The sequence below is a fragment of the Sander vitreus genome, chromosome 7 (assembly GCF_031162955.1).
Source record: "Sander vitreus isolate 19-12246 chromosome 7, sanVit1, whole genome shotgun sequence".
NCBI lineage: Eukaryota > Metazoa > Chordata > Actinopteri > Perciformes > Percidae > Sander > Sander vitreus.
Window position 1 is genome coordinate 27,116,170 of NC_135861.1, and position 21,063 is coordinate 27,137,232.

The 21,063-nt window shown below is 39.2% G+C and overlaps 1 protein-coding gene across 4 annotated transcripts; it reads left to right on the forward strand.

Annotated features, from left to right (window-relative positions):
• The first annotated feature begins 294 nt into the window (after positions 1-294).
• ptpn22 (protein tyrosine phosphatase non-receptor type 22) lies at positions 295-20,730 on the forward strand. Of its 4 annotated transcripts, XM_078255743.1 has the most exons (21): positions 295-353; positions 1,492-1,769; positions 4,693-4,801; positions 5,422-5,498; positions 5,960-6,055; positions 7,671-7,709; positions 7,900-7,971; positions 8,531-8,590; positions 8,910-9,052; positions 14,952-15,018; positions 15,128-15,205; positions 15,407-15,493; positions 16,433-16,973; positions 17,080-17,163; positions 17,437-17,514; positions 17,630-17,701; positions 18,019-18,137; positions 18,881-18,908; positions 19,171-19,264; positions 20,362-20,495; positions 20,699-20,730. In XM_078255743.1, the coding sequence occupies exons 2-20, from the start codon at positions 1,668-1,670 to the stop codon at positions 20,435-20,437; spliced, it is 2,022 nt and encodes a 673-aa protein (XP_078111869.1). In that variant the 5' UTR covers positions 295-353; positions 1,492-1,667; the 3' UTR covers positions 20,438-20,495; positions 20,699-20,730. The 4 variants fall into 4 exon arrangements, with proteins under 4 accessions (XP_078111869.1, XP_078111872.1, XP_078111868.1 ...); XM_078255742.1 differs by lacking the exon at positions 295-353 and having other exon boundaries at positions 1,280-1,769; XM_078255745.1 differs by lacking the exons at positions 295-353; positions 20,699-20,730 and adding an exon at positions 19,436-19,504 and having other exon boundaries at positions 1,281-1,769; positions 20,362-20,383.
• The last annotated feature ends 333 nt before the right edge of the window (positions 20,731-21,063 follow it).

Below are 21,063 nucleotides of genomic sequence, written 5' to 3' on the forward strand. Positions count from 1 at the left end.
GTATACTGAAATATGATGTCTGCTGTCCTCCTCTACTCTGGCCATCGGCTCCTGAGCCAGGATGCCAAGCCAACCACACCCAACTGGCAGAGGAGGAGGGACGTCACCGTTCACAGTATTAGACTTTTGAAACGTTTGACAATCAAATCTCACAAACCAATGAGTAAATTGAACCAGTCAGAATATCCATTTGTGTAAATGTACCACAAAGCCACTAGATGTCACCATGTTGCTGATGTATGTAGTGTACAATGCCTGCTGGATGCAGGGAGCAATGCATTGTTGTCCTCGTCATGTCAACCAAGGCACACTGGGCTACCTCCTCTCACATGAACTGCATGTCAGCTTCACTGGTAAGCCTGTTGTCAGTACATTTTCCTTATTATCTTGATACTGGTATTTTCATCTCTTTATCATTATAGCTAGGATATTCTTTTACAAATATGTTTGATTATTTTTAGTCATACTCTTATTAACATGCAGCTTGCTATGTGTAATAAGTCTGTAGGGATGACTAAACACCTGTAGTTCCTTGAAACAGAGCTTCACCCATTGCTTTAGAAACTGCTCGCACACTGAACAAATTACAGTAAGTTTTTGAAGAAAAGGCAGAGTTTACTTCATTGTATTTCATAGTCTGTGCTGTGGTTTACCAAAACAAATGGCTACTGTGGACAAGTCTAGTCGTCTTTATTTAATTATATAGCACATTTAAAACAACATAAGTTGATCCAAAGTTCTTTACAACCAAGGCGGATGGTTTGATCTGTGCCTCTAGAGAGACAGACATTACATAGATAAAAAGTACATAACAAACACCAATACAAAAGTGACATGATAAAACCAAAGTCAAGTCAAGTGAAGAAGAAGGAAGTTTGGAGAGGGAATTAAATTAACAAGAGGTAAAAGCAGCTAAAAGTTAAAAGCAAGTGAAAAAAGGTGGGTCTTTAAATTAGATTCTAAAATTGCCAATCATAGAACATGCCTTGTTGTGGGACGGGAGGCTGTTCCAAAGCCTGGGAGCAGAAACAGAGAGTGAGGGACTAGGAGGAGCTGTTGCGAGGATGGCCTGTAATATGCAGACAAACAGTAGGTCTAAATGAAGATGCAGAGAGAGTTGAATGGGTTGCTGCTCTGAACATCAGGATTTTCTGGATTCTCAGACAGCCTCTCACTTACAACCACTCCCTCTGCCTCCATCCCTCCCACATCCCTCCTCCACTGAGTCCTGAATGTTGTCCAACAGGCTAGACTGCCTGCATTGCAACAGTTGGTCGTGATTGTTCAGATGCATAAACGTGTGGCCCACTTTGTTTGTGGGTGCTCCTTTTTCTTTCCTTCTGCGATGCTGTTCGCAGTGAAACACCCGTGTGACTTTAGGACCCAGTGAGAGACACACAGGGGGTGCGGCAATGTTTTTTAATCTGACCACAGAACCTGTTAGCTTAGTTTTGCTTCCTCTGAGACAGTTCACATGTTTCTTCACAATAGTTCCTTGATGTGCCAGTTGCAATAGAGAAGTGCTCTGTGCAGCAGCAACAGAAGCAGCGCCTACAGCCCTGAAGCCAAGCCTTGTCGACCCTAATTCATGACCCCTGGACATGTGGACCTCTGTGTCCTGACATGCCTGTGAAAGGTGGCCTATCCCAGGCAGTGTACAGGCAGCCATGGAGCAGCAAGCCCAGATACTGAGGAGCCTTTTGGCCCAGCTGGAGATACAGGAGGCTGTGGACGAGCAGGCAGCGCATGGAATTACTGGGGAGTTTGTGGTGAGTCAACTGTTGTCAAAAATGCTCCCTTTTGTTGAAGTACTGTTGGGATTAGTATCGTAGATGAAGCCTCCATACAGTAGACTCATTTTCTTCCGTGGCTTTCGTTATCACATCATCAGAATCCATGTCATAAAAGCTATGCTTGTTTACACCGAATGTTCATTTAAAATTTTCACGAAAGGCATCCTGTTCAGGGAAGTAAAACGCTGCTATTGTAACGCCACATTTGTGCTTCCTCTTTGCGTTGTTCAGTAAAGGCGCAAGAAAAAGGAAGACCCATATGCAAATGAATTATAACATTTAACAACATTTTTCAGGTAGTCAAGTCAGTCATTTGTCATTTATAAGTCTTATATACATATAACAATGCATGTACATTCAGACACACACACACACACACACACACACACACACACACACACACACACACACACACACACATATTGTACATAGGCACAAAAAAACCTTTTGCTCAGAAGTCCTGACACCCAGGATGACATCATCTGCAGGCTGCTGCCATGGTGATGAGTGACATGACTGTGCCTGAGGATAGCACCGTGTGCTTCACATGCTGCTCCCACCCTGACCACTCCAGAGGAAGGGCTCTATTGCATCACTTCCTTTAAGAACAAAAAGCAGTCTGTGGTGGTAGCAGAGCAGATGGTCCGCAAGGCCTTCAGCAGACTGTTTGGAACTGCGAGAACTGGCCTCTGAACAAAAAGACCAGTGTCTTAACAAATCCTGTAAGCATGGACGTGCCATGACTTTAATCTGAGTGTCAGACCTTCCACACTGTAAATCTCCCCTGTAAGCCTCGTGTCAGTTCCTAGTAAAGTGAGATGACAGATTCTGGTCATCCAGGGTTGACTCACTGAAAAAAACTGATGTATGACCATCATGCGAATGGTCAAAAGTAATCTGTTTGCCATTTGCCCCCTCTTTTTGCTGACTCTCCTGTAAGACTGAACAACTATGAAAGTACTGCAAAAAAATGCCCAAAACATTAATGATATAAATGCGTCACAACTATCATCAAAGATTTGTCATATCATAGATTTGTGTCACAACGGTAAGGTGGTAAATACAGTTATCTGTGACCTGAAAGCATCGTAAGGCACACAATCACCAAATATGCCTATATCACATTGATTATGAATTATTATGAAAGTTGGTTTTGCCAATTAATAGTTGGGCAAACCATGTGGTGTAGTGTAATTAAGTACATATCCTCAAGTACTGTACTTCTTAAGGTACTTGATTACTTGAGTATTTCCATTTTCTGCTACTTTATACTTTTACTCCACTACATGTCAAAGGAAAATATTGTACTCTTTACCTTATTACATTTTTTTGATTCTATTAGTCACTAGGTACTTTGCAGATTCAGATTATCAATACATACATACATACAGCCTATAAAATATGATGTGTTATTCTAGATTAGACTGTGTAAACTACTCAGTAATCTATTAAAATTACAGTAGCTCCATCTCTACGAGCTGCAAGATTATGCTTAATGCATCACAATTTATATAATCATGTAATTAATAATAATAATTCTGTAATGGGCCACTCTGCACATTGAGTACTTTTACTTTTTCTACTTACTTTTGATGCTAATAGTTTTATACTTTGATTTACGTCATGTTCAATGCAGGACTTTTACTTCTAACAGAGTATGGTTACACTGTGGCATTGCTACTGTTACTTCTTCTTTGAGATCTGCACTTCTTCCACCACTGGGTAAAGCTAATTATGTTGTATTTACTGTACACTCAGCTATGTCCCTGCATATAATGCCTCTAGGCACTTGTAGGGGAAATTACAATATTGCAAGTATAATCATGTTTGAATATCTTTATTACACATATGGCATGTATAATCATGTTTGCCTTCTTTATTGCAGTAATGTTTAACTTGGTGTCTTATGTTGTGGGAATGTCAACGAATGTTGCTAAAGCCAAAAGGTCATACGCCTTGGCCTGTAGGGTTTGTTAAGTGCTAACATCCGAGACGCCAAGGCTGACGAGAAGCGGCCTTGGCCGAAGGAAGTATGAACAGAAGGAGACAAGATTAGACTGTTCCAAGGTATAAAAAAGACAAGTCAAGTCAATTTTATTTATATAGCCCAATACGGCAAATCACAAATTTGCCTCAGGGATCTGTACAATCTGTACAGCATACAACACCATCTGTGCTTTTCGACTGTCGCTTCGGATAAGGACAATCCCTCTAAACAAACCCTTTTTAAACGGAGGGAAAAAATCTCAAGAAGAGCAACAGAAGAGGGATCCCTCTCCCAGGACGGACAGGCGTGCAATACATGTCGTGTGTACAGAAACAGAATAGACCAACATAAGAACATTTCTATAGCCATAGATATAGGCCGAGAACTTCTCATCAGTTTGCACTCTTTGGATTTACCTTTGTCATTTGTACCATTCCCTGAGCATTAAGTGTGACCATACTGTCAGAGATTTTTGTCTCCTTCCTCTTTATCAGAGTGGAATTGCAAAATTGCCACGACACACGTCACATGTGATGTTACACCTGTCATGTTTTGCCAATGAGCATTATATTAGCTTACAACTATATTTCTGTGGAACACAACATCATGATGGTTTATAATCATATAACAAGGCAAACTTATACAGCACCATCGTCAAATCGGAACTCTAAATTGCCATGCCGTTTAAACGTAACCTCTCTTACAACAGGTAGAACATTACGCTTCATAAAGGTAGTATTTTAACCATCAAGCACCTTCATTTATCAGAGTGTAGAATTAGGCTGAAAAGATTGTTCCTTTGTTTGGTATACAGAGAGAAAAGACATTTACATGGCTTCAAGGAATAATTACTAAAATGCTGTAGTCTAATGCAGTAGGATTACATTTTTTTTTTTTTGTGCTGTTTTTCAGAGGTTGAAATTCCAGTCAACCAAGTACCGCACTGACAAGACCTTCCCCACCAATATAGCAGAAAAGCAGGAGAACATCAAGAAGAACCGCTACAAAGACATTGTTCCCTGTAAGCTTTGCTTAATGCATAATTGTGAAAATTGAGGTTTGCCATTTATACTTCTGCATAAGATGATAAATATAATTCTGCATCATGGCAGTTTAGATAAGATGTGACCAGGACACTGTGACTTTTTGACCTCCATATATTAACACCTCTGGCCGATTAATGCTGAAAATAAATGTAAATGGATCAAAGAATCATAGGCTTACAGTATTATGGATTGTATGGCATTTAGATGCAAATACATACACACAACGATGCAAATAATCTCTGTGAATTCATTTGTATATGTATGATGACCTTAAATTATGCAACGTGATATTGATGAGCTCAAAAAAAGGTTATAAATAACATGTTCTACTTTAATGTGGCACAAGTGTGACTAATTATAGTCCATCTTATGTAAAAATACAAGATTTTCTAATATTTATAATCATTGGACAATGTGAAATGTGTCCTTCTAATATCAAGAAAAATACACGAATACTAACATATTTTATTCTATTTCGTTTTAATTCTCTGATCTTTTTTTTGCCATAAAGGTGTGAAAGGCCCAAAAAACACAGGAAATGACTCCTCAGTTGTGCGACATTGATATTCTAACATACATATTCCTCTCCTTTCAGTTGACCACACCAGAGTAAAGCTCACTCTCACCACAACTAAAAATGACACGGACTACATCAATGCCAGTTTCATCAAGGTAAAATAACAGTGTCCTTGTAAGGAAAATCATTCACATTCCTATACATTTTACAGCATTTTACAGTATATGTACATATTGTCGTTGTAGCGGAGCCAAAGTAGCCCACTTTTTAATGATTCACTTCATCGGTTATTCGGGAAAATAAAACACCGATACAGATAATCTGCATATTGCCAAATATCGGCCCCAATAATTGGTCGATCCCTACCCTTTACGTCTGTCTGTGAGTCTTACAAATATTTAAACAGTGACGAGGGGATTGTGTCTGATTTCATCTGAGAAAAATACCTCGCTAAAATGTTTTCAAATGATCCTTTTTTGTTTTTCTAAAAAAAGCAATGGTTTTGGACATATACGTTTTTTTGCCCGACAGTGACGATATATGTAACTATGGTTTGTGCAAAATGTTACTCACATGATCCTCTGACTCGTGACTGTGAGCTGTGTTGTGTCTACAGGGAGCGTCAGGTTCCAGGGCCTACATTGCTACTCAGGGTCCTCTGCCTCACACAGTACTGGACTTCTTGAGGATGCTTTGGGAGTACAACATAAAGGTAGGACGTGCCTGTTGTCTGTGGGCACAACAATGTGTTATAACGCATAATGTTGCCCTATGAAAAACTATAAGCATGCTTCAGGTAAAATGATATTGGAGCTTTTGCACTATTTTATTTTTTATTATACACTATATTACTACACTTCACCTGATACTATGTATCATATCCTATACTATATCATAATGTACCATATTATACTATATTACGCCAATATGTTACATTGACTCTTGCATTATATTCTTTTACATTACTACAGACAAACACTATGAGCACTACTTAATCATATCATATGATAGTCTGGTGTACACTTTACATAGACCTATTAACTCTGCTGCTATTTATCACACCACTGTCACCTTATCATGTCATCTTGCCTCAACATACTCTTGTGTAGTTTCTAGGGGTGCGTAAAAAAATTATTGATACACGGATGCAAAGTACCGATCTTTAATTATATAAATTGCACATGAGAATTTAATTTAATAAATTTAATTTAATATCATTATTAAAGACCTCATTTTATGCTCATTTTCAGGTTCATAATTGTATTTAGAGGTCTTGCCAAAATAGGTTTACATTGTTTAATTTTCAAACACCATTTTTTGTTGTACTGCACATTGCTGCAGCTCCTCTTTTCACCCTGTGTGTTGAGCTCTCCATTTTAGCTACAGAGTGATCACACTTCTATTCCATCTTTGTTGGGAGTCACACATGCTCAGTACCTAGGTAAGGACTACTAGCCAGTCAGAAGCAGAGTAGGGCGGGCCCTGACAAGCAAGCTAGTGTGATCTAAAACAAACCCACTTCAGCCGGTAACCTATGGCTTTGGCTCAGCCATACAACCTAGACTGGAGCTAGACGTTTTCAGTCTTTCAGTTATTTAAATGTTAACAAATTATTCTTTCATACATAACATTTTAATTCTGCACTGTCTCCTGGACATGGTGATACAACTATCTAGCAGCTAGGCCAGCATTAGAACGTGTGTTACAAAGTGACGCAAAGTGATGCAAAATGGCGCGCGTTTGTCACGGAAGTATAGGCTAGACCACAATAGAGCTGTTTCAAGCAGTTCATGAACAGTGTTTTCACTGGGGGATGGTAACTCCCTCTGGGTTGGACTTTGGGCTATTTCACTTTGAAAACCTATTACATGCACAAAAAATATATACTGTATAACACAATAAAGGAAAGGGAAAAAGCCACAAAGCATAATATGAGCACTTTAATTTCTTTTTCAGTCCACTAGATGGAAAATTGAAGGGAGATGAAAAAACAGATGTTGACAAATTTTTCCTGTAGGGACATAATTTGAAGTTGGAAAACAAGGTAATAAATTGTAATTAATGGAGAATATCGCGAAATGTTTAAAATCGCAATAATATCGTATCGTGACATAAGTATTGTGATACTGTCATATCGCCACTGGTGATTCCCAGCCCTAGTAGTTTTTACTTTTAATCAATTCGTATTTTAGTTTATATAACTTTTTTTTTTTTTGTTTCTGATGTTCTGCTGCAACAACCGGTATTCCCCCGCTAGGGTTCAATAACTATCTTACTTCTAATGCCTTGGTTACATAAACTGACCATATGAACTTCTTTGGGTTTAGGTTGTAGTGATGGCCTGTCGAGAATTTGAGATGGGAAAGGTAACTACATTATGTACATTTCTGCACATTAATAATATTACTACTTCTGCATTTTGTGTGTTTTGTTTGCTGTGATTTCATATACCACTAACCTGGGTCATTTCATGGTTTGGTTTAATGTGTAGATTGAAGCCATTTTGTCGTGTGTAGAAGTGTGACAAACAGTGTGATTTCTTTACTTTTTTTGTAGAAAAAATGTGAGCGCTACTGGCCACAGAAACAAGAGCAGCCGTTTGTTTGTGAGCTTTTCACAGTTCACTGTGTGAGTATTGGTATTCTTGCAGTCACACTTCCCACTTTGACGCATTGCTGTAGAATTGTTTATACAGTTCATGTTCATATGCTGACATTATTATCTCACGACTCACACTATCTTCATCCAACATCTTTGTCAAACAACACTTGGTTATTAGGGATGTAACGATACACTCAACTCACGATTCGATTCATTTTAAGTTCACAATACGATTTTTTTAACTGAATGAGCTGCAGACAAATGACTGAAATATATTCCTTTATTTATATAAACTAAATAAATAAATAGAAAGAAATTTCTTCAAATAAATGAACTAAGAACACGAGGTAACATCTGGTAGATTACGCCCTAGGTCGTTTAAAAAATGTCATTGTGATTCTTTTTTATTTTAACTGGTTGAAATCTTAATGCATTTATATAGATTTTAACCGATTCACAATGCATCGTTACATCCCTATTGGTTAGTAATTCAATACAACAGAAATTCACATTATCTATTTTTGGCAAACATCAATAATAAGTACTCACCTTAAAGATGCACGGCTGGGCTTTTTTTGTTTTACAGGATTCTGAGGAAAATAAAGGAGATTATCTTACAAGGACTTTAAGGGTGACTTATTGCAACGTAAGTAGTGTTTATAGAGTTCCCTGACTGTGAGAATAACCGTCAGGGTAATTCTCCAAAGACAAGCAAGAGATTATCAGACTACATGTTTTTAGCTGCTACAAAGACTAGAGCAGTTGTTGAACTCTCCAAACATGTGGTCATATTTAACATCTTGCGTCTACTAAAATCATTTGATTTATGTAACTCTTTAGCTTTCACAATGATACAGTAGCAAAAAGCAAGGCAAATGTGTTGAGTCTTGAACTGGTAAGACCTTGTTATCAAATGTGCTCTTAAAAAGAGGCTTTATTGTCTACAATGCTTTTATTTGTTCCAGTGTAGCCGAACTTTGAAACAGCTGCACTATTTAAACTGGCCAGATCACGGTGTACCAGACTCCATCCCTCCCATCCTGGACATGTTGCATGAGATGCGTTCCTATCAACCCCATGATGACGTCCCCTTTTGCATCCACTGCAGGTCAGTCTATGGAAATTAATTCTTAACTATATACTCTATATCCACAACGTTCCACTTCTGGGATTGCTCTAGTGCCGCCAGAAATTCCGCCAGATGCATGTCTTTTCAGCCGATGTCCATTTCCTACCGCTTTCTTTGTGTTGGAATTTTAGACTCCGGTGGATTTCTGAGGACTATGGTTAACTGCTCCTCAGATCTCTGCATGGTAAATTGAGACAGCTAGCTAGACTATCTGTCCAATCTGAGTTTTCCCTCGCATGACTAAAACAACTTTTGAACGTACACCTGTTCCACCAAAACAAGTTCCTTCTCGAGGCTATTTTGCAGCGGCACAGTGGCTTCTTGCGGAGCTTAGTGCCGCCCAAGACCCTACTCCATGGCGCTGTGGAGGAATGTCTGGCAATGAAAGACTCATTCTTAACTACTACTACGAAAAATAAATCTTAATCCATGTATTACGAATAATTTCAGGCCTGTTTCAGCAGTTTAGAAACAGTTAATTAGCTTTCTTTGTGATAATAACATCCACAACAAATATCAATCTGGCAAAATGATAAAAGGCATTTAGTTGGAATTTCTGGAAATGTCCTCCACTGGTTCAATATGCATTAAAGCTTTTCAGCATTGGTAAACATGCTTAAAATACCCATCACATTTTATATGGTGTTCCACAGGGTTCTATAGTCGGTCCACTATTCTCACTGTACATGCTCTCTAATGGGCTAAATTATACAACAACACGGTGTGAAATTTATAGCTAAGGGACCGTTCGGTATTTATGGAATGGACCACCGGAGGAAAATAGGGGAGGGTCATGTCTTTTTGTTCTTTATTGAGGTGAGGGTCACCCAATATTTTTTTGTCTATGGGGGGGTCACCCAACTTTTGTATTCATAAAAACAGCATAATTTCAAAGTGGCTTGTTTGGTGCATATTTTTTCATGTAGCTCTTAGGCTATGTTCAGACTGCAGGCAAAAGTGGCCCAAATCCAACTTCTTCAGACTTCTTCAGAAGTAGTGTGAACACTCAAATCTAGCCCAGATCAGATTTTTTCAAATCAGATTCAGGCCACTTCCATATGTGGTCCTGAATCAGACCCAGATCTGATTTCTTTCAATGCGGCCGCAGTGTGAACAACCAAGGCAGATATGATATCAATAACTCTCGCTGCGCCCTCTCTCCCCACGGGGAGGGACGGGGCCCCCTGCTCCCGGTGCAACTGTCAACCTGGGCGGACTGTCCTCAGTGTGCCCCAACCGCGTCGCGTCACCAGAGCGGGGATCGGCTCATTGTTATTGTTCTTTTGCGCTAACAGTTCCGACTGGAATCTGATATAGGCCACATTTTAAAAGGTAATGTGAACAGCCTAACCAAAAATCGGATCTGAGCAAAAAATCTGAATTAGGCATTAAGACTTGCGGTGTGAACGTAGCCTTAGTCCACTACCAGATGGGTCTGACCCATGAGTTTGCTGGGGGGCAGGGGGAGCACTGCCTCCCTGGTGGCTGAAACAGGTAATTGCATTGTTTAACAAATGAGTGGAATAATTACATCTGGCATGACCAGATATTTTAGAAATATCTTAAATAACACAAAACAACTAAATGGTGGTAGGTAATACATCAGATTTCATATACTGCTTTAGAAAAAAAATATTACCTGGCTGACAATGGGAGCAGCAGGACGCAAAAAACCGAAAAAATTACTGTTGCACTAGTCTGGACATCTTGCCGTGCCAACCTTGCAATAAAGGTTTCCTAAATGCCATGTATATAAATGTGATGTCAGCTTACTAATTGATTGCAGGTTTTGTGTAGATTTGGACTTTTATACGTTTATTCCACTTTGTTTAAACGGCGAAGTGGAGAGGCCTCGTTCACCTGTTTGGAGCTGGCTGGTGAATGAGACGCACGTATAGGCCTTACTGGATACACCGTGACCCTTTTTGTGGATCTACTGATCGCTGTGTCTTAACGTTTTATGGTGTGACTGCGCTTCGTTTCTGCGTTTGGAGAGGCATCTCAACAGACTGGAGGTCAAACACTGATTGTTCACCGTTACATTTTAGTTGAATTTAAGTGTCTGGGCATTCTGTCACCGTCTGTCTATTGCGTTCCAAGACAGCCGTGCCGCGATTGGATTTCATAAGGGCGAATTGTTAAATTGTTACAATGTAATTTAAAATCTGCTTTAAAAATAAACATATATGTTTTGGAATATAATGTAAAGCTTTGGCAGCTTTACCTATGTGCTGAAATATACAATGACTGAGGAAGCCTAGTGACGAGTCCATAGCAACCAGTGTTGAATTTGTTATTTCCCAGTATCCTTTGCTGAATGGTCTCAATGCTTTATTATTTTATTTCATGTGAATACTAGTTTACTAGAGGAGTAACTTAGTATTTGAAGTAATGCAGGAAGTGTGCATTTAGTTTCCGTGCTTATTGTGTTTTCCACAACAATGTGTAGTGTAGTGTAGTGAGTAAATCTACTGAAATGGCCACTACACCATAACAGAGGAGTGGGATGTGTAAGATGAGAATGCAGAGGTTTAGTCTCATATGTCATGGCTGTAAAAAATCAAATGGCATCTGTACATTTTTGCTAAGTGCAAACTAACACATAAGGAGAGGGTCATGCTTCTTATTCAAATCAATTTGGAGGGTCATAGAGAAATTATTAGTGGTGAGGGGAGGGTCAAGTCTTTTTAGCTTAAAGGTCCCAAAGCTCCTCCGGTGGCCCCTTAAATAAATAACGAACAGTCCCTAAGCAGACAATATTTAATCACCACCCCAACAGTCTAAATTGTTTGACTGCTTAAACAGTATTGGAACTCTTGCAAAACAGGTTCAGAGGTAAAAGGCTTGGTATCATTATGGATTACGACTTAAATGTAAGAAGGTACTCTGTGTCACTAAGACCATATTTTTCAACCTTAGAAATATAGAAAAAGTAGATCATATCTTGCACTTCCTGATGCAAATACACTAATTCTTGCTTTGGTGCTCTCATCTTGATAGTTGCAGTGCTCTTTTAACTGGACTACCCAAGTAATCAGTGAGAAGACTTTAGCTTGTGCAAAATGCAGCTGCCAGAGTCTTAACCAAAACAAGTAAAATACACATCACAGCCATGGTAGAATCTTTTCACTGGCTTCCTGTTTACTTTAGAATCGGTTTAAAAATATAGTTTACTAGGCTCTGAGTGGTTTAGCACCCCCATACTGTACTAACTGGAGTGTTTCTGCTTTTATACTGCTAAGAAGTATGGAGAGGCAGCCTTTTCTCACAAAACTGAGGAACAGATTCAAATTTGACAACTTTTGTAAATTTCCTTAAATTTCCTTAACACTCATCTTTATTGTCGGTAGTCTCACTTATGTAATTTAAATATTTTATTTTGTACTACATTTTTTATGGGCTATTTTTAAGCCCATAAACCATGTAATCTCTTTAACTGTTAAGAACATTTTTATGCAATTTAATGTAAAGCAGTGCATCTAACCCCCTAACCTTAACACTGTATGGCAGTTGAGATACAAATAATGTTCATAATTATTTATTATTATATTATATATTATTTATATGAATTATTATCATAATTCCTGATGGACAGGGCTTTTTTGTTGTAGGCAAGATCACACTGAAGATTACCACGTTATGTTCTAACTGAGTAATTAGTAGGAGAACACGTTGCCTGTGGGCAGCATGTATATGTCCCTTACTTAGACCTTAGAGGTTAGGCATGCACTGCCTCCCTTTTCTTTTAGACAGGAAGTGTGCGTAGGCGGGTAGCCAACGACCCACTAGGTTTTAAATTGTAGTGTGGGCATTTCCCCCACGTTTTTCCAACACTTACACTTTGGCTGATTTAAAACTCACATCTACCTTTTTACTGAAACTTACACTACACTTAGACCATCAATCCACACACACAACTGCATGCGTGTGTCCTGTGCTTGATTATTCAGCTAGGGTGTGGGGCCTTAGAGATATATTGTTCTGTGAATCTGTGCTAAACAGAGAGATTAGGTTTTCTTTGGGTGTGCACAAATATAGGCTACATTAGGTTGGCCATAGCTTAGTTATGAAATTGGCTACTTGAAAGGAAAGATTAGTTCAATGTGCCATGTCAGTGATATAGAAACATTTTAATTTTGTTTTCTGCTGTCCTTTTTATTGGGAACTACGCAATACTTTGTTTAGCAGGTTAACAACAGAAATTGATTTGGCAAATACGGATGATGCACAAAGACTAATTTGGCTGTTTCAAATCATAAATACATACAAAGTATATTGAAGCACACACTATATTGTATATTTGGCTTTCTTTTTGTGGTACCTTTTGTTTTGATGACTAATTACCTAACTTTGCTGTATACGTTAACTATTAATATGAATACCGTAGAAACATATGATCTGAAAGTGTGCCGCACCATGACGTGCCCACACCTTTGTTGGATGATGTGTCAGAAATGGAATGTTGAGTCAGTAGCAGATCCGACCTACATAGTCGGAGTGATATCACTACCAGACAGCTGTCAAAGAGTAAATGTGATTTTGTTCCTCAACACTCACAGGAAAATGACAGTATATCACAAACCTCTCACATTATTCCACACTACAATCCACTTAACGCAACCTCAAGAATGACCAAAGAGTTAGATACACTCCTGTCTGTCACAGTAACACAGGTTTATTGATGGCACTCTACTATACTGCTAGGGGAACTGTATAGAGGACAATCATGTTGTCATAACCTGGCTCTTGGGCCACGACAAATATGAGAGATGCTTAAGTTTAAGGATTAAACAAAGTCATTTATATAACAAAAGTGATTAACTTGCAAAGGAACACAAAATGTGGCATGTGAAAGGCAGTAAGGTCAGTAATGTGCATGTTGTGTACAAAATAAGCAAAAGAGAACCGAGGATAAACACCACTGAGAGAGAGAAAGAGAGAAAGAGAGTAAATTTATAATCTTGGAGCACCGGGCCCAGGTGCCGACAGAAGGTACTGATAACTAGCCCATCCCACAATCAACCAATTTACCAAACATACACTGCTGACTACTAGCAGGGTCGTCACAAATGTACAATATTACGAATGGGAAAATTCACTCATTATCTACAAATGACTTCTCAGCTTACCCATACTAAATAATTTCAAGTTTAGAGTCAAAGCATACAGCATAAACATAGTTTATTTATTATTGTTTTAATTTGATTTCAGAATTTCAAAGAAGTCCACCGAGATTAGCCTTTTCAAGATGGGTAAATTAGGAATTAGCAATGAGTATCCTGCTGAGAGTACTGGATGGGTGCAGTTCGGACAATGAAATACAATTAAAAAAATCAAGATAATTTTGACTAGGGTTGGGTACCGAAACCCGGTTCCACTACGCAACCGGTAGGAACCAGATTAGAACGCAAATTTCGGTTCCTCATTTCAGTTCCACTTGATGTGTCGACTGAAATATTTTCCCTCTGTCACTCTGAAACGGACGTAAAAATATCACACTTTCCCTGTAGTCTACCGTTAGCTAGCTACCGTAAATGTAGGCTACTTTTAAAATGCCATACTTTCCTTCTGGGCTCACCAAAACAGACGTAAAAGCCTTTCTTTGATGTCATTTTTCAGTTTTTCAAGAATCGGTTTAGGAATCGGAATCGTTTTAAAAGTACCAGTTCTGCATCGGAATTGTAAAAATCCAAACGATACCCAACCCTAATTTTGACACACTGTTTGAAAATATGTTGTATGCACATACCATGATGGCTTATGACTTCTTCAACTCTTCTACGACTAATAATACTTTGAGTAACCATATTGAAATGTCCCTCTTGCTGGAGATAAGCTCAGTGGTGAAAATGTGCCTTTTTTGCTGCTGTGATTGTAGTGCTGGCTGTGGTAGAACCGGAGTCCTGTGTGTCATTGACTATACCTGGAACCTCCTGAAGAAACAGGTAGAGACATTCCTACATCAATACTTTCTGCAAATGATCTATGTAATGTCACATTCATTTAACAGCAAAGATTCGAGATGCATTGTGCTGTTTGTGTGCTTGTTTTTAGATGATCACTCCAGATTTCAATATCTACGACTTAGTTCAAAACATGAGAACCCAGAGGCCCTCGTTGGTTCAAACCAAGGTAGTTTCTTTTCTTTTCTTTTTTTAAACTAACAAAGCATCAAGTGTATCCAATCTTCCAACAAGCAGAGCCACATTTCAGGCAATTCTTCACGTCAGTTGCTTCTTTCTATCAAAGATCTTTTGATGATTTGTGTTTCGTGCGTCATGCCCCAGGGCTGTGTCACCTAACAGAGCAGGTTTTTTGTTGTTTAATCCTCAGGAACAATATGAGCTGGTGTACAGAACCATCAAGTCGCTGTTTGAGCGATATCTGCAGTCCATGGATGCCCAGAACTGCAGGAATGAGGTGAGCGACCAGGAACACTGCCTTGCGAATGAGCCAGAGTTTTAGAAACAATGGAAATGTATAATGTTCTACCAACACCAACTCACACACACCACTATTACCACAATCAGCAAAACAGAAACAACAGCTATGGCCGGTTTTCTTGTGGTTTCACTGTAGCTACATATATAGATAGATAGATAGACTGCAGTCATGTGATCTGAGTGGAAATTCATCACATTTGCAGACAGATGAAAGATGAAGGTTGAGTCAATTAGACCACTGCTTTACTTGAAGCTAAACACACAAGAAGTTAGTGGTTTATTCAACTATAAGAGCCTCCATATTTGCATACTGCATAATATTGCACACACCATGATACCAAACACACTAGGGAATTAATGAATAGTCTAGTTTAGTAGTCATCAACTAAACACACACAGCGAAATGAGCTGTCATAAGGAAAACAGATTATTAACACATTTTCCTCAGATGGCAAATGTAAACCGAAAATAGGCTATAAACAGTGCAAACAGAAATTCAAAACATAGCCTATACTCACCACAATGAACCGCCATAATGAAAGTGCAAATGTAGAAAATATTCAACATCTGTGAGTCCCTGATAAACTGACAGTTATTCCCTGTCGCTACAGTCCTTGTTTATTGTCTTCATTTTGCACTCCTGGTTAGCATTCAAGAAAATGCCCGCTGCTTTAGCGCCTTGCACTGCAGTCACACAGAACTATGACTTGTTTACCCAAACCGCCCACTACTACATATCTGATGTAATGAACGAATATTATGCAATGATGCTACAATATTCGAATAGTCAACCATTCCACGAAACCCCTAAAACATAGGCCTACACATTTTCCAAGCATTAATGCATTCACATGCAAATTTATTTTCATTTATCAAAAGCTGTTGTGACTCACACTCCCCCTGCTGAACTGAACAGGTGGCAGCGGTCGCGTCCCCTATCACGCCTGACACTGAAAGCGAGGTCTCTGACCTGAGCGAGGAGTTGGATTTGCTTGATGAAGAAAGGGATGTTTTGCCTCAGTACCACACTCCCTTGCCTTCCGCTTTAGAAAATCTAATAGACTTCAGAGCCGAGGACATGCACGGGAACCAGGAGCAATGGTATCTACTCCAGACCTTTCCTGAGGCTCTGGCCACCACCCAGAACCTGCAGGAAGGACCCAGGATTTCACCCGAACTGCTGCATACCAGCCACATAGCCCCTCTAGTAGAGAAGAAGATACAGGACCCCGATGACATACCGTCACGGAACACTCCACCTTCTCCGGCTGTGGCAGCAGCCATTTGTCTGATGGTAGAGGATCCCTACTTTGACACTCCAATGAGCTCCCCTCTATCAGAGGAGGCACCACTGGACTCTACTGAAGACACCAAACAATGGACGGATAGCACCATCTTTAGCACGCCCTCATTGTTTCTGAACAAACAGACTCTGGAGCTTAACTCTCCCGCCTCAGGTAAATTGTCATATTGGTGCACGTGTTAGTCTTAAAGAACCCAGACAACAGGGCAGTGGGATGTCATTTTGTTGAATTTTTTCATTAACCAATGTGCATTTTGTAGGTACTGAAGTTCATATGGAGGAGGAGGTACCTCCTCCCTTACCTCAACGAACCCCTGAATCTTTTATAATGGCTGAGGATACAGGTTGGTGTTCTCAGTGTAGATAAAAAACTGGAAATATAAACCATTAGTTTCTATGAGGCTTACTCTGAAAATATTCTTCATTCCAATTTCAAAGTTTCTGATAGTCCAATTATACTCTAATATATTGAAGCAAACACATAAGGATTCCCTGTTGTAGAAATCTTGCTATTTGCTTATATATCTTGGACTTCAGAGCAGGGTTTCCCAATGTTTGTACTGTCCTGTACCCCTTCAGACTTTCAACCTCCAGCTACGTATGCTTTTGTCTTTCAGAGCCCTCAGATCCTTATGAGAGGTTACTGGTTGTCATTCCACCCAACGCTGCTGCCGAGGCTGTCCGGGAGTTGGGAGGTGAGAAAATAAGCGGGAAATATCTGAAACTCTTAAATGACGTTTTGATGTGGAAAGTGTGGCAACAGTGACACAATATTCACAAAAAAAACTATGTTTTTCCATATATTGCCAGGCAATCCCCCCTCACCTGTCCCCCCACTTCCCGAGAGAACCCCAGAATCATTTGAGTTAGCACTGGATCAAGGTGACTTCATAATATCATAAATCACAATCTCTTAAACGAGAAACAAAAAAAAGGATTCAGAGTTATGGGTTTGACTTAAAATGTAATTAAAAAAAATATGATACTGTAAAACTGCTTTGTATGTTTTAAATGTGCATTTACATGTTTTAAATGTATGTTTTTAATAAGCCTTGTCGATGGAACATTTCTGTCACTGCTTTGGGACGGACAATAAAGCTATCTATCTATCTATCTATCTATCTATCTATCTATCTATTTATCCTAATGAAATTGATTATTTGATTACTTGATTACTTGATTACTTGTTTGTCTTTCAGCTCCCGTCAAGCAGAAGTCACAGGTCACGCTGGCAGTGAACCGGAACAGAATAGGAATGTCTTCAGAATGGTCCGGGGATTTAAAACCCAGCGAGACCAAACCTTGGTCGAGGAGTAAGGTAAGCATAAAGTCTCTTCACAGGTTAATGCAGGACTTCCTGTAAGTCAGTGACATGAGGGTTTAAAGATAAACTGAAGGACGGATTACGCATATTAGAGCTGCAGCTAACGGTAATTTTCATTGTCGATTCATCTGTCGATTGTATTTTCTCTATGAATCGATTAGTTGTTTGGCCTATAAAATGTCAGAAAACGGTAACAAATGTGGATCGGCGTTTTCCAAAGCCCAAGACGACGTCCTCAGATGTCTTGTTTTGTCCACAACTCAAAGATATTCAGTTTACTGTCAAAGAGGTGTGACAAAACTAGAAAATAGTCACATTCAAGAAGCTGAAATCGGATAATTGCTTCTTTTTTTTCATAAAAAATGACTCAAACCGATTAATCGATTATCAAAATAGTCAGCAAATAATTTAATAGTTGACAACTAATTGATTAATCCATTTGTCTTTGCAGCTCTAACGCATACACACATTATTTGACCACATAATGAAGTCAGCATCTGTTCAACATTGCTGGGAAATAAAAAATGTGAACGATATGTGTCCCTTCAACCATAAACTGTAAAGTGGGGACTCAAATAATAATAAAAAAAAATATCCTGAAATTTACAATGGAACTGATTGTTTTTTTTTGTTTTTTTTTAAATCATTCTGTATAAAAATACTACAATATCAGACAGTTAGAGCATTACAAATATTATGTCAGTTATGTAACAGCAACATCTTTCTCTTTCTTGTAGAGTCTGAAAGCAAAAATGAGCTTCACAGGTAAGATATTTATAATAAGGCTAATATGTATGTGCACTGGCTAATAATTAAGTCAGCTGACAATGTGACAAATTGTGGTACGTAACTATGTGACGATTAATTGAAAGTTGCTGTTGTAAGTCATTACCAGATCATGTGCCTTTTTTTTTTTTAAACTCATTTAGAGAGACTCAAGATATCACACTTTCTGCCGGTTGTTATGAAATATTCCGTGTGTGTGTGTGTGTGTGTGTGTGTGTGTGTGTGTGTGTGTGTGTGCCAGAACCAAATCCTGATTTTGCATCATATACAACTCCAAACCTTCCCCCCTTACTGTCCGCCTCTGGACCCACTGACTCCTCCGCTGCTTCCTCAAAGTAAGCTCACCACACTGAACGATGGAATTAAGATCTAAAAATCCACAGAAATTTCTGTCTAAATGTATGTAAATGTGTAAAATCATAACATACACACCCACACATAAAAAGAGAAGTGAATTCCCTGTAATTCAAGAAGAAATGAATAGTTGATCATCTTTGGTTGTGCAGCTGAGGAGAGCCTGACTCCTCCGCTTCCTGACAGAACCCCCGAGTCCTTCATCCTCATCACAGAACAAAGTGAGTCAACCACTGCTTTCTTACAAGAGACACACCATTTACCAGGCTGCAGTAGTCTAAAGGCTGTTTTATTCTTCTGCGTCAACTCCACGCCGTAGCTACGCTGTCGCTCCTACGGCGTCGTGACCCTTTCGGAGTTCTGCGTCGGGGTTGCTTTGCATCGTGGTGCATTTCACCGCCATAACGCTAGGGGGTGTCGCCTGTGTCTGTGTCGCTCACCACCGAAGCGGTACTCAGAATGGCAAACCCCATAGACTGTCGTGCTAAAATATTTATCTTATTTGTTTGGCCTTTTCTTGCTTAGATAAAGTATCGAGAAATAGACAGTAAAATCCACTGACCTAGTTACTGTAACCAGAAAATAAGTCTGAGGTTATTTGCGAGGTGTCTGCCAGCCAGTTTATGTTATGTTAGCATGCTAACTTTAAAACATGCATTGTGATGATAGGCTTACTGGCCTGTAGGTAAGCAAGCCATTAAGGTAGCCATCCAGATACAAAGAATTATATTGAAGAAATACAAAAATACATGTGAGGGTGTGGTAGAAACCTGTAGCGGCTTATATAAAAACCACAACCAAGATACATACACAAATGGAGACATACAAAATTAAAAATACAATTCACTGTTCCACATAAATATATATGAACATGTCAAAAAACATTTTAATAGCTTGCAAGCACCATACAAAATGTAACCTAGGCCACCATGCACATTATTGTAGGGTGGCTTATTTTGAACTCAATTTGACAATATAAGTAGGGGGTCCCTTGGGTCTCTCCTTCAGCTAAGGGGTCCTTAGCCTAAAAAACATTGGAGACGCCAGGTCTAAGTGAAGTGTTTTTTTCCCCCAACAGTTCAGGAGCCAGGCGCCCTCTGCCCACAGCCATTAGAAACAACACAGCACTTACCGAGGGTATGCTTCTCATCTGAGTGGGACGGCACCGCTCAGCCAAAGAAATTACTCAATGTTGTAATGAGCAGGAGCAAGGTAATAAATAATGACTATCACATAAGTCACAAAACTGGGGGTGACAGTGTGTTGTCAGCAAGTGACACTCACTGACTCATTTTCCTATACTAATCTCAATGCTTTTCCATTCAGTGATTAACTTGATAAGTTTCCATTTCATAGGACATTAAAGTTTTTTCTTTCAAATGTCGTCCCCCCCCCCCCTCCCTCCCTCCCCTCAGAGTGTTCGAGCTAAAAGTTCCAGACAAGGTAAGCACATTTTATACGATGAGTGAATACGCCTTTCTCTTTTGCTTTCCTTCTACTCGACCTGGCAGTTAAAGGATGGGGGCTAGCAACATTCTATCTTTCTCAAATACATATATACGCAACTAAAAGACAAAAACCAACAACATGCTAGTCCATATCTTAATACTTTCTATGTGGCGCTGAGCCCAAGCCCATTCGTTCCTGCTGAAGATTAGAGTCATGAATACAAGCTTTCATTTAAAGTAGTACTATGAGGAACTTTGAAATGTTTCTGAAACTGTTTAATTTTCCATCTGATGATCATAAATGACACGTAGCAGCAAACGTGACTTACAGT